This window comes from Alligator mississippiensis, chromosome 2, assembly GCF_030867095.1.
Source record: "Alligator mississippiensis isolate rAllMis1 chromosome 2, rAllMis1, whole genome shotgun sequence".
Taxonomy (NCBI): domain Eukaryota; kingdom Metazoa; phylum Chordata; order Crocodylia; family Alligatoridae; genus Alligator; species Alligator mississippiensis.
In genome coordinates, this window is record NC_081825.1 from 216,023,770 (window position 1) to 216,038,034 (window position 14,265).

General features: G+C 39.4%; 1 protein-coding gene across 8 annotated transcripts in view; it reads right to left on the reverse strand.

Moving 5' to 3' along the window:
* Positions 1 to 14,265, reverse strand: part of SHANK2 (SH3 and multiple ankyrin repeat domains 2) — a 703,363-nt gene that overhangs the window by 26,868 nt on the left and 662,230 nt on the right. For all 8 annotated transcript variants that reach the window (XM_059722745.1, XM_059722744.1, XM_059722747.1 and 5 more), the window contains one exon: positions 528 to 658. In XM_059722745.1, coding sequence (XP_059578728.1) covers positions 528 to 658 — 131 coding nt within the window. The remainder of the gene's footprint in view (positions 1 to 527; positions 659 to 14,265) is intronic.

The window sequence follows — 14,265 nt, forward strand, 5'->3', positions numbered from 1 at the left end:
TTTGACATTTCCCTATGATCAAGAAGTGCAAAGCCTCTGAATGAAGAGTGATGTTACTTTAGACAGGTAGGCAGTGGAAAACAAATGTAGCAGAAGATGAGGAAAAACATTTTCTCTTATTTATAAATTTTATGGGGGAAACCAACTCAAATCTAAAGGACATTCCCCCTCTCCAGTCACTGCCTCTAGTTTTTAAAGATTTAAAATTTCAAATCTATTTAGCTTTTAGTGCCTGAATGCTGCTTCCTCCCTTACCTATTATCCCTTTATCTTGTTAAAACAAAACTAAATCAATATTTCTGGGAATAATTAAACCTCAGAGTGGGAGAGACCTTCAGACTGGTTTTATTGTCAACTATTACTAGGTTTCGTAGAGTGGAAAAGGAGAAAACTTTTTGTTGGTGAACAATTTTGCAACTATTCCTTTATTAGTACATAAAAATGCTGTTCTTTTTCAATGGTACCAGCTAGCAACATCATAACCAAAAGCATAAACCAAAAACAAATACTTGCTAGCCACCACTCACATTCATATCAGTAACGGAGGGAAAGCATCTACTGGAAGGCCGCTGTTTAATAGTTGCCACCCTTGAGTCCACAGTTGCATTGTCTGCAATTCTTGATGGCTTGGAAACTGGTACTATTTCATCCACTTTATCTGTAACATAAAAGTGTTCACTAAAATAAATATAATTTGTCCCAATAATGAAAATTTAAGTATCGCAAGGTCAAAGGAAGAGATTTACTTTTCAAAAAAAAAAAAAATGCAAAGAAAAAGGGTGTTTTTTTTGGCATTTTAACAAGGCAATGCTTGAGCATCATAAGTCGTGCAAGCCGAGCACTTTATATTGCTGCTACATAGCATGCATGCTTTAATTTTAAGCCTGCATGCATTTAATGTTTACTTAGTGTGACTCGAAAAACAATCCTCTTCTTCAAACCTTCAATATGTGAAGGGAGAATATCTATATAGAAACGGAAAGAAGACCTTTAGAAATAATGAACCTGTAGAGCACTGTTTCACATAGCGATAAGCAGACAGTACTAAGCCACCAGAATTTCAGTGTTATTTTAACAATAACAAATACTTCAAGAGTGCTCTTTCTACTTATTCTTCTCCAGTAATTACTTTCTAATCTATTTATGATCTCAGACTATTAGATAAAGGCATTTAGCATTATTGAAAACTGGTCCACGTCTTTATAAAATTAAACTGTTAAATATGATTTTTAAATGTTTACCATCTGGGGCAAAAGTTATATTGAGCTGTGGCCAGAAACTGGCAAGATAGATTAAAAACTCAAATCTGAACTGAAGCTTGGTTGTTGGGAATTAGGTTTCTGGTCTACCCTCTATAGTTTTGACAGGTTTCTGGTGGTGATGCTTCCATCAAGATCCCTCAAAGTTCATGAGATTTTGGATCCCAAGGTTTGATTCAGACCATCTCCAATTGTGACCACAAACAAAATGAGCAGTCATTAAATGCTGTTATAGTTTTAAAAGTTACTGAACATTTAACACTTTTATACTACATTCACTCTAATTTTTTCAAAGCACTACACAATCAACTAATTAAAATCTTCAACTCCCTTATCACTACTCCACTTTTTACAGATTGGAACACTCAGGCATGGTAATTCAGTGACCTGCCCAAGGCTACAGAGTAATTCAGTCTCTGAACTAGAACTAGAAGCTAAACTAGTAGCTAAGAGTTTTTCTCATCCCATCTTAATTGCATTATTTGTCCCTATGAAAGCATAGACTGCAATGGCACCACATGTATTATCCTAAATTTTGCAGTCATGTTAAGCTAGGCTGGGTTTTAGTTTTAATTCCTCTAAAACAACAGGATGCCAGTTACCCAGGCTATGTGCATTTATGAAAGTAATGTACAATTTGATGCAGTTCCTTAGCCTACTAACTCCTCTAATGCTACGCTTTCACAAACTCAAGTCTTACAAAAATTAATAAGTAAAGGCTTACTTTTCAGGAATTAAGTATAGGATGCCTGTTTCTCAAATATCTGATCATTTGTTTTATGGAGAAAGGAAAGTCTGGTCATTAGGTTATCACTGACTTAAGAACTGCTGTCCAGTGGTCTAGAAGTTTCACCACCATGCAAAGTATTGGATGTGGGTATTTGAGCTTGATCTCTCGCTGAAAAACAGCACACTCTGGGCCTGGGAAGTGTGGATATGGATGGAAAGTGGGTAGAAGGAAAACAATTTTGGCTTTTTCTAAGCAGTAGCTCTATGTTTCCTGTATTGCAGGAATAGCACTTTAAAACAGGGGGAGCAGGGGGAACTATATTCAATCTTCTCTGTTTGAGAAAATTGTTGCAGTGAGAGTAAAGATTCTTGGATCCCTGGATGACAGGCAGAGGGGTCATCAAAAGAAAGGTTTATTTGATCAGTAAGTTAGTTCATTAGGAAAAGTGTTACTGTCCGATTTCAACTGGAGTTAGTGTTAATTTTTGTTTGTCTGGTTTATTTGTGTATATGATGGATCTTCCCAGGGGAAGAGAGAAAAAAAAAAGTGACATCCCAAAAACCTTTACAAATACACAGAAATAGGAAAAAAAAATTTAAAAAGCATTTCATAAAATTTTAGCAGTAATACAAATGCTGCACTTTTCAGAAATATATAATTGCCACCTTCTGATAGATAAAAGGCATCAGAAAGTCAAGGATTTATCCTTGAACATTAGAGCTATATCAAAGATATGGCTAGACTGCAAATTCAAACTCAGGGGTGTCTGAAAAAAAATCAAGGCTGCAAAGACTTTGTATTACATCTCTTTAGCCCTTACGATCACCCCAGAAGACCAAACGTATTGGTCTGTGGATTCCAGAGAATAGGGTGTTTGGGGGATTGGACCACTAGTCACTCAAAATCTATAAGTAAGAAATATAAATATGCCATATAAAATCTCATCCCCTTTATTTTGAACAGACACATATAACCATACACCTCTTCAGACAACAAAAAAAACTACAGGGAAAGAATGATGAGGCTATGACAGACACTTGAAAAGCATGAAAGTATTTGTTCAGGGAATGAAACATACATACCCTCCAACTGTACTGATTTTTTTTTTTTTTTAAGACAGTACTAAAAATCAGATTCCAGTACTGAATCTGACCAAAATATCAGTTGGTACAGATTTTTCTTTTTTAAACAAAGTCTTATAATACTACCACATCAACTTGTTGGAAACTTTCTTTGCGATTTTATAGCTTCTTTAATGTTGTCAGGTCCTCAGTCTTTCTCGCCCTATAGCTGCTATCATTCAAACAATGCTTTGTTCCTTTACAAGTCTAGCTGAGAACTGCTGAAGCAGGTTGGAGATGGGAGTGGGAAAATGAATACTACATGATTAAGCTGTTTTGCAAGAAACCTTTTAGGGGTTACTTCTATCTATCAGATAGTAGTTCTAATAGCTGAACTGCTAATGCCGCCCAGTTTGTTCTTTTGCACTCCTGCCTTAGATTTGAGAACAAAGGGAGAAAACTAGGATGGTGTCTTAAAATAACAAAAACTTTGAAACTTCAAAAGCACCTCATCTGTGTGTGTGTGTGTGTGTGTGTGTGTGTGTGTGTGTGTGTGTGTGTGTGTGTGTGTGTGTGTGTGTGTGTGTGTGTGTGTGTGTGTGTGTGGCGGGGGTGAGGTGGGGAGGAGTAAGATTAATCCCAAATGGCAACAGCTACATGGCGGGTCCTCTAGAATACACACAAAAAAAATCTTAATATAAGGCCCAGATCCACCATACTTTTAAACTGACAGCACTATGTGAATTAATAAATTTTCTTTATACTACTATGTACATGCTAGCTAGGTGAAGAAAGGTAACTGGCCTTTGGTAGGAATGTAGTGCCACTTCAAACTCATCCAAAAGAAATAAACAGTAGATAACATAGGGATACATTTTCACTTGCCTATACCTTTAAACTAGTTGTTCATACCTACAGTAGCAACACGCAAAGCATATCTGCATGAGAAAAATATTTTCAAAAGATGGACACACTAGAACCTCCCTTGTGTCAGGCCTGCTAATGAACTTCTCCCCTCAACATTTTCATGGTCTTACATATTTTTGCAATATTTATTTTTGCACCAGTGAGAAGGGGACTTACATGTTTGTACCAGAAATCAATTTATAAGGATACCTATATACACAATTTTAACAAGAGCAAACTCAAAAAGTCATACATTGGGAACAAACAGAATATAAGTGGAAACATTTACACCTGGCAAGAGGTGTGTGTTGGTGGCATGGCCAAAGAAATGCACTCAAAATTGAACATTAAAAGGAGTGCATTTAGATGCAGTTAGTTATGGGGAAAATATTTTAAACTAGAAGATGTACCTGCTAACTGCCTACACCAGAGGTCAGCCCACACCAGCTGTGTTTCATCATTAAACCAGTCATTTAGCAAAATGTCGCCACAAGCACACACGCACACTTAAAAGATCAGTTTGTGGCTGGTTTGCACACTGGTGAAGTGCTTCTTGCTTACATTTTGACCAACTTCAGTCACCAGGAGTGAGAAAGGGAAGAGAAGGCCTTTGGCTCCCTGGACAGAGCACAGCCTGAATGTATCTGCAGAAGAGGACTTTTAGGGCTAAGATTGACTTTCAGTATTTGTCAGAGGAGAAATTCAATACAGGTTTGCCATACAAACTCTTCCAAACCATTTCATGTAAAGTTACAAAGGGATGTAGGGAATCAAACACAGGAGCCATGCTACACCTGTGATAATTACAGTCACCACTGGTCACGGGGCTTTTGGTAATAGGATCCTTTCTGAGAACCATCAGGGATATCACATGTATAAGCCAGTCTGATGCCTCTGCATGCATATAGCAATTTGAGTGCCACTATATTAAATTCCCCCGAGAGAGGCAGCACCAACAGTCATAAAAGAATTTTATCGCAAAGTGTATTTTCCATGTGCCCTGCAGGCTACCAATTGAAAACCAACATAATGCTCAGGGCACCTGCCCCTCAGGAAATTAGATGGTCAAAAGGAACAGGAAAGAGTTCTGATTTTATCAATGTGAAGGTCATCTCTGATGCAAAGCTCTTTATCACAGACATAGTAGCACAGTGCCCAACAGCATGTCATAACGCTTACATTCTCAGGTGGTTTGGCTGCTAGGTCAACACTGGGATTTTTTAAAAAAAATAATTAGTATCTGTGATATTATTGGGGACATTCTTCCCCTGCATAATATATTTCTTGCTGAAGATGGTCCTTTATTCCATAAAGATATTGGCTAAGACTCCTGATCCAAATCTCCAGACTCTCTCAGAGGAAAAATTATAATGCTGCCCACCAAGCCACCAGATCCATCATAAAAAGAAACTTTGAAAATGAGAGTCAGGCGCCTAGATAGATCTGGTGGGACATTACTGTACAGGCCCCCAAAGTTATGATATAATCCTGGCAACATTGCTTATTAACATAGCCAAGACACGTGGATTAGCTCCACCTGAGGGTCTAGAGATCGATTTCATCAGACCCACAGAGGATAAGAATGATCATGATCCATTACAGGCTAACCCCAACACCTCAGGCCGGCATGCCAGAAACACCAGGCAAAGACTGATAGAACACAATTTCTGAGGCGAATATTGCCAAGACCTGCATACTTACCACCAAGTCCAGAATGCTTGCTCAGAGGGAATAGGGATAATGGAGAAAGAAAACTCAAAAAACAGCTGCCTCAAGAAATGACTTGTATTTGTAAGAAAAGCAATGAATGCCTGGCACAGAGTAAAAAAATGCTCTTATGAGGCTAAAGTGAAAGAACAGAGGCAAATGTTCTTCAAATACCAGCAGCACACATTGTTAACAATGCAAGTATAAACTACAAAATGTTAGACTAATCTAGTCAGCCAGAATACAATGTTAGCCAATGTAGAAATGGTTGAACTCTGCCACTCATGGCCTTATGGCTAAGAATTAAAAGGACAGGCACATAAAAAAACCCCTAAAAATCCTATCCCTAGCGTGATTATTTTTTCTTCCCTCCCCCTTTTGCCTGGCGTGTGGGCATGGGCAATGAGGCTCTCTCTGTTATGGCTCTCTGCATCCGGCCACTGCGACAGGGCATGGTGGCCTGCGGTGGTTCTCGAGAGTCACTTGTCCCTTCATCCCCTGGTAAGTATACAGTGGAGGCTGCCACTGCATCCTCACCAGTCCATGTTGACGCACAGGTTAACTCAACATGGGGGGTGGCTCTTTGGGAGATACGTGTTTCAAGGACCTGTGTCCTTGGCTGTTTGAGGAAAGCTAAGATCTCAGACAGGTAGTTATGGATGGCTCTTGTGGATGTAGCCACAATGCCTAGCTGCAGCTCCATGCGGCCCATGGACTGTGACATGAGACCCATGGACTGTGCATGCTCCCTCTTGATATTTTCCAGCAGCTGCACAATCCTGCTGTTGGTTTCCATCAACAACTTCTCCCCCTCTGTTAGCTGGGGCTGCCCTCTCCAACCCTGATCCCTAGTGACTGGCTGCACACCATGGCTCTCTTCATTCATTTCATTATTCCCCTCCTCCTCAGGAGAGTCACTTTCAAACTGAGGAGTCCTACTGAGAGATTGATCCCCAGGAGACTGTACATCCATGGTACACTCTGGAGTCCGCTCTGGTGTCTGAAATCCCTCAAAATCTTCCCCAATGTTGCTGTGTGTTTCAGATGATGACAATGGCCACTGCCAACTCTCTGTGGTTCTGGCTGGTGAATCTTCATCAGAAGCAGGCACCGAGGATTCCTGTTCTTCTCCAGGCGTGGATGGTGAACTCCCTCTCTGACGTCTGGATTGTCCCGAGGATCCAGGAACCTCCCCATCTTGTTCCCCAGTGACATCTGGCAATCAAATAGAGGAGCAACAACCACTGTATCTGAGGCCACGAGGATGGAGGAATCTACATGCATGGACAACACATAGAAAGAAGCCAGTTGGGAAACCAGAGTGTATGTGTTTGGGCAAACAGAAAGGTAAGACTAAATTTTAGTGGCTGAATTGGGCATGTGGCAGTTGAAGCAACTAACCACTTTATATAAAAATACACACTGTCCTGTACCCATAACACACACAACTGTGCTGGATCCCAAGGCATGACTACCAATTCACCTCATTGTGACTGTGACAGGAAATGTCAGTGAACCTATCAAAAAGCTCACCTATGAATTGTAGTGGTGTCAGTCAGAAATCCCTGGGATGAGCTCAGGGTCAATTGTCCAAATTGAGCCTCCTGTGGTGTCAGAGGTGCTCCACCACTGGCCTGTGTAGTAGCCCTTTGTTGTTCTGAAGCACTGCTGGCTATCTTCTCTTTTGTCCGACGTTTCATGTCACGCCACCCACCTCCCCAAGCATTGCTGCAGAGCGAATGTAGTTGCTACAAGCATTTATCCTGTGAGCAATGCCCTCCCCAATCTTTTCTGCATGCGGTGCAGCTTGTAGGTGTCTCCAAATGGCAGGTTATGATGTTTGAGGACATTGCTCAACAGGATGTCCTTTCCCTTTGGAAAAAAAATTCACTTTGCTCTCCCCTGGCTGTCTTTTCCCTTGCCTGAGGACATTTGGTAGAAATGTGGGAGTAAGTGCTTCTCTGTGCACAATTTAGTGTGCAAGGAGACATGGTTACATATGCTAATGAGGAGGATATTACGCATGGATTTATTCCGAATCCTCCCCTATATAAAAATATACCCCAGCAGCTGAAAATGACTAGACTTTGTGCTCATATCAATGACATCTCATACTAGAGCATGATCTGTTCAGCACCATTTCTGATGACATATACTGAAGGCATAACTTGAAACAAACAAGAAATGGGTCCACCTTTCATTTGGAGGGACAATTTGGTCATCAGAAATTAATCTGTGAGGCCAGGTACAGACATTACACCTTTACGGGTATAAGTGATCGGAAACCGGTCTATACCCATAACAGAACAGAAGTTCGGCATACAAAACCAGTCTATACCCATAACAGAACAGAAGTTTGGCACACGGACTTGATTTAAAAATGGCAGAACCTGTCTAACATTTGCTCTGCCCGCCTCCCCCCCACCAAAGGGCGAATGTGTGTTTTGTTTGCTACCGATCTAAACTACGCCGCTTACAGAAAACTGCGTAACTTAGATGGATTCTGCCTTGGGCTTTTTGAATGTCTGTACCTAGCCTAACTGTCCAGGTGAAGACTGCAATTTTGTAGGCTGAAGGAGCCTGTTTTTCTAACTCTCAGGCAAGGGATATGTGGGAGCAGCACTATACTCAGAAAGACCAGTATCTAAGTGACAACATGTGTTGATCATCACTGACTAACTGGCATACTGTGTTTTTGGTGCTAGGATGTTTGGAATGCTGGTTCTATGTCATACATACTTTCTGGCATTGGAATCGGAATATTTTTAATGGAGTCCTTCTACTCTTTGATATAACACTAGATGCTGCTCTTAGGAACTTCATTTCAAGTTGTACATTTATATCTGAAGGGTGCTTTTGAGGTAATAAGCTGAGGGTTTTTGGTTTTTTTTTTTTAAAAAGAATCAGGCATTTCTGGGATAATTTAATATTTTTGTTCTTAGTTTTGAAGCCCTCTGACAGACCCAAGGGCCCCTCTTTTACACATAATTCTATCTCTAATATTGTATCTATCTAAAGGGATTCAATGTAGTTAATGATTTAATATAATTATGATTTAATTTGATTATTTTTATGCTGAGAGCATGGATACTATTTGTGCATTTAATAATGTCATTATTTTAAAGTATTCACATTCAAAGTATTCACATTCTGTCTGCATTTGATCGGACTGTCCAGTTGCATGTTTTATGGAAAGTGAGGATGAGATTGTATTTGTAAAAAGGCATGAGCTCCTGATGGAAATGAATTTTAGGGACAAATTGTCATGCAATCATTGGCTCTTCCACTGCAGGAAATTTTGAAAGGGACTTTCTGATATCATCCCACTGTCATACCTGATACCTCTTCAATTCTATTCTCCCTTCCTCCTACCCCAACCCAACTTAGACAGCCATAGCTGTGACCTTTGTAACAAATATCCCTTAGCATCTACAATGTAGAACCATGATATTAATTCTTAACAATTCTTTGTTTGAGTACACATGAAAAAAAAGAACAAAAAAAAAAAAAATAACCAGGGGAGCTATTTTTACCACACAGCAAACACACATTCCAGTTAAATTTTTATGGAATCAGAGAAAGATAAGGGATTATATGTTCTGGTTTTGTCACTGGTATACAAAATATCTTGGTCATGCTTTCAACATGTCAAAGTTCCTGACAAGCATTCTGAACATATCCCACCTAACAATGGTACTGGTCAAATAAAAAGAAAAGAAACACAAAAAGGCAAAACTGAAAAAAACCCAACAAACCATACTAGTTTGTGAATAACACTGAGTTTAGTTGGTTATGATTCATGGGGTCATATTATTTTTGTTATTCATGCATACTTGTGCACCTGCCAGAGGCCGATATTGTGGAAAAGCTATTCAAATTTTAGCATGACTGTTTATTTCTTAAAACAAAAACTATAAAACTGTACTAGGCATCATTCTCATAATTAAAATATTTCCAGTCTCCCAATCATGGAGCTCAAACAATAGCATCTGGCATAGGTGACCAATTACACAAATGACAAAATATGCTAAAGCAAACACTTTGCAAACAACCTATGGGCAGGAAGTTATTTGTGGAAACTACTGTCGAATACTTATGAATAATGAATACGTTCACAGATATTTGGAATAGGTTTTCTTAACTAGATGTTAATGAAAAATGGGATTACTCACAACTAATGCGAGTTATGACCAACTCTAGTAACAAAGAGTTCAACCAACTCCAGTAACTATGTTTACATAAGCTTTATTAAATATTGGTATGGGGCATGGAAAAACAAGGCCACATTACAGGCATGGCCTTCACAAGCTTTCATTTGTTGCAGAACAATCATGGGAACTTTGCCTCAGGGTCAAAGGCTAACACCACAGTGTTGAATTTATCAATCTATGCCCAAGAAATCCTTTCTTGGGTGACCAAAGGTCACTCCTGGTAAAGTTGGACTGGAATTTAAAATGATAGCACCAGCTGCTCTGTTGATGTTGTAGAGGAGGCGTGGCAATGGAAAATTTAGTTTGCCTGGATATTGTACTGCTCACCCAGAAGACTAGATTGCTCACTGCGCTGATGCCTGGTGACAGCAGAACTAAAGCCAAGTTAACTTATAGCTGGACTCTCTTGACCCCCACCTCCTTGGCAATGGGCTGGCTCCACTGAAGTAGTAGTAAATGTGCCAGGTTACTAATGCAAGTTGGTAGAGGTTTCATAAACCCAACAGTATTCATTAATACATTAATAGATTTTTAATTGGCTTAAACAACATTTCTCTCTTTTTAAGCCAAGTTATAAGATACAGTGGGTACTAGTACCATCCTGTAACTTCCCTTGGTGTAAAAAAATGGAAAAGGGAAGAACTATCCAGGCTCCCTCTGACCTCACCAGTATTTTCCATCCGGAACCTGTGCCCATGTCAGCTAGTTTGCTCACAGTGGTATGGAAAACTGCATAAACTAAGAGTTAACATACTTCTCTCATAAGGGTATTTCATTTCTTGGCTGCATGTGTAACCCTTAGGATGTTAAGCAGCAATCTTTCATGGTCTCCTGAGCTGTGGACTCATTCCTTATACCCAACCCTACAAAATAATTTTAACTACAGTTTCTAAGGGAGAGAGAAAGAAGTGTGCAGGTGAGAAGTGGCAGAGGTACGGAGAGCCTGAGTCCAGGGCCCACTGTACATTCAATGCTTGATCACATATGCTGAAGCTATATCTATAGGTATATAGACAGATATGTATATATGGATATAGATAGATATATATATAAACCTACATCAAATGGCACTGTTTCCCCTTATTGATTATATTTTGTCAATAGATCCATGGTGTCTTTAAGGTGGCCTGCGTGACAATGTTAAGAGTCCCTTCTACCCCTCTCCCTGATACAGCCAGATAAGTCCTCTGTTTCAGGGGCAGAGGTCAAGACTGGCAAATTATACATCTGTGCCTACTGTGCTGACACATTCATGTGAATGTTGCATCTAATCAGTTTTTTTCTGAAGTGGCTGATTAATGTTGTAACTTCCTTTGGTAGCCGAGTGACAGGTTTGTTACTTCTTTTATGCCTACACCAGTTTGCCTATTCCCAGCCCTGTATGCAGCAAGCTGTGGGCAGGCCATCTGTTAAATGATGCCAGAAGTCAGAGCTACATCAGCCCTCAACTGGATGGGTAAGCTCATGGATCTGGAATACTGCTACCTGGGGCTGGCTCACTGCACCATGAAACACAACATTGTACTTGCATGGTGAAAGTCCTTCAGGTTTGTTAGTAACCACGTTTTAGGATGCTGAAAATGATTTAGTATGTTTTCTGGGTTGTAATTCACAGAGAACTGTAAGGCCTACTCAGCTGTAGGGACAGAGGACCCAGATAGAGGCCAAGAATAGAGAACAGTGGGCTTTGGATAGTAGACAGACTTTACGGACATCAGAGGTATTTATTTAACTTTTGTTCATTGGAGAACACTTGAGACTTATTGCCTGCATTGTGCCTTACCTGCCACTTCCACTGGCAGTTGATCCCTCCCCTGAGATGTGCTGCTCTTTAAGAATCCCTCCTTTTGAAATCCCACAATTTCTTTTCAACTCTGCTACTGGATCGTTGCCTTTTCCATTATCTTTCTTTCCAGCTTTCCCCACAAGTGGAGCTGAACTTCTTCCCGCTGACAAGTAGGTAGAGATGATGCTTAGGCACAACATGTGTGGCCAGGAGCTCAACTACAACTGACAGCTGGGGAGCTTCCTGGGGCCTGCCATTGCTGCTCTGGACCTGGGCTTTTGCCTGTATCTGCATCATGACTTCTGTGGCAGGTGCATTTTTCAAACTGCTTAGGTACCAAGGTGATAGATGCCTTGTAAATACCTAAGATAGATACAGAGAGAAACTGCACCAGGCACAATCAGTTACACAAAACTTAGCGCAGTGCCAATTGCACCTATGTGCTGTAGTTTTACAAACCTTTTCTAGAATCTGCAATTAATCACACAGCCAAACATCTGGTGTATAAACTGTTTCCTTCTGAAAACTGATGGGCACGCAGTGACTTTGCTCTTCCTGCCGTGCCAAACCTTTTGTGCATTTAAAAAAACCTAGCTTTTAATATACTGCACACAAGTATACACATGGACACGCACACATTTGTTTCACCGTCTTTCTTATGTGCGAGATTGCAAATTCACCTTGGTTTCGCCACTTTTTTTAAGATTAGATAATGTGTATTTTCTTGTCATGGAAAAAGTACTGACTGTTCTTTGTCAAATGGCAAAGGGCATAAAGGCGGTGGTATTATCTATCACCTCCTCAGAATAATTAAGTGCATCTAAGCAGTACTGGTATTAAAGGAATACTCCATTTTATATACATATTTGAAGGCATGTGCGTTCTTTAAATGTATTTGTCAAACCTGTATGTATCCATTCAACAAAAATGTAATATCTTTGATGCAGTCATTTTTATAAACATTGAAAATATATTAAAAAAATATGTTTGGGTTGTTTTTTAGCATAGAGATCAGAAGCTAAGTGGGTACAATTTGGCCAAGCAAAGTACAGTAAACATGAGCCAGTCTTTATCAACTTGTTTGCCTGAAGTTAGGCACCTAAGTAAACAGGTAACATGACCGAGGTATGGAACACCCGCCATCCTGTTGTGCTCCTTCCAGATTTTAGTCTCCTCTTAGTGGAAGGAGACTAAAAGATCTTGGCAAAACAAAGGATGAGCAGATGTCTATTTCAACTAACAAACACATGTTGGCGTGAAGGAGGGATGGGTATAAACTGGCTGTTGATTAATTCAGACTGGAAATTAGGAGAAGGTGAGCAGAACAGTGAGTTTCTGGAACAGCTTTCTAACAGGACTGGGGTGAAAAAAATACCCCCTAAATCCCCAAGCTATTGTTGAGATGAAACTTGGTTAGGTAATGAAAGTAATTATGATATGGCTGCTTGTAATAGCAGTGAACTTGACTTGATGACCCAGGCCCCTTTCAGTCTTATATTCTTAAGCACCTCTGAAAGTCAGTCCATACTCTTGCAGTGCCTAACAATATATTTACATGACTAATTTTAGTTATCCACCTTTGAATATACTGGCCAAACAAATATGATTTGGTTTACAAAACATAGGATACCAAAGGATAAAATATAGCAAGGCAGACTGAGGTATCACCAGCCTTTTGGTGCATAAAGATAGCTTCAAATCAAAACCCTGGTTTATCAATTCCACCTTAAATATTGAGAGGCAGCTTTGAAGTTTGTGACCAACTCTAGTGATAAGAATATAACAAACAATTCAAGCCTCCAAAACACACCATACAAATATGTCAACTTTTAAAAAACCCCAGAAAACTAAGACTGCTTTATGTTTCCTATTTTCATTTCACAATTAAGCCCAGGTTCATAACTAATAAAAACTCAAAATCATTCCATAGTGAAGAATGTATCACTATGGTTATATTTTAATTTGGAACCAACTTGAGTCAATTTTGCAAGATGTGTCATGTGGGCACAGTGTAAACAAAACAGTTTACATGATCATTCCTGAGATATACCACCAAAAATCAGAGATTTTACTGTAATGAAAATAATATGCAAAAATGTAACTTCAGTGGGCAGTATAAGGAGAACGTAATGTAGAATGTAGTCAAGAAGCATACCTTATTTAAGAATTTAATTATGAAAGTAAAGATAGACCATCCAAAAAAAGTTCTCTTTTAAGAAAACTGGATAGAAACACAGAAATCTTCTGGGATAACTCAAGTTACCCTATATCATTATACTTGAAGAGTAAGAAAAAGAGAAAATATATAAAATAAACAGTAAAAAAAAGCTTTATTACAAAGAATATCTCAACATAAATCAACACCTCATATCTATAAACATCATTACATGATTCATAAGAAGTGTTTGGCACATACTCACACTGCAGACGAATCTAGGTTTTTTGCTCCCAACCAAGACTTCTGTTCTTTTGGGATTTAAAACATTTTCATCCCAGTGCGTAAAAGGCATATTTGCATATTATGATCATACCATTAAAAGATAATTCAAAGGAAAGCAGAAAGATACTAGTGCTATTTTTGGTATGTTAGACTCTTGTTGCAGGC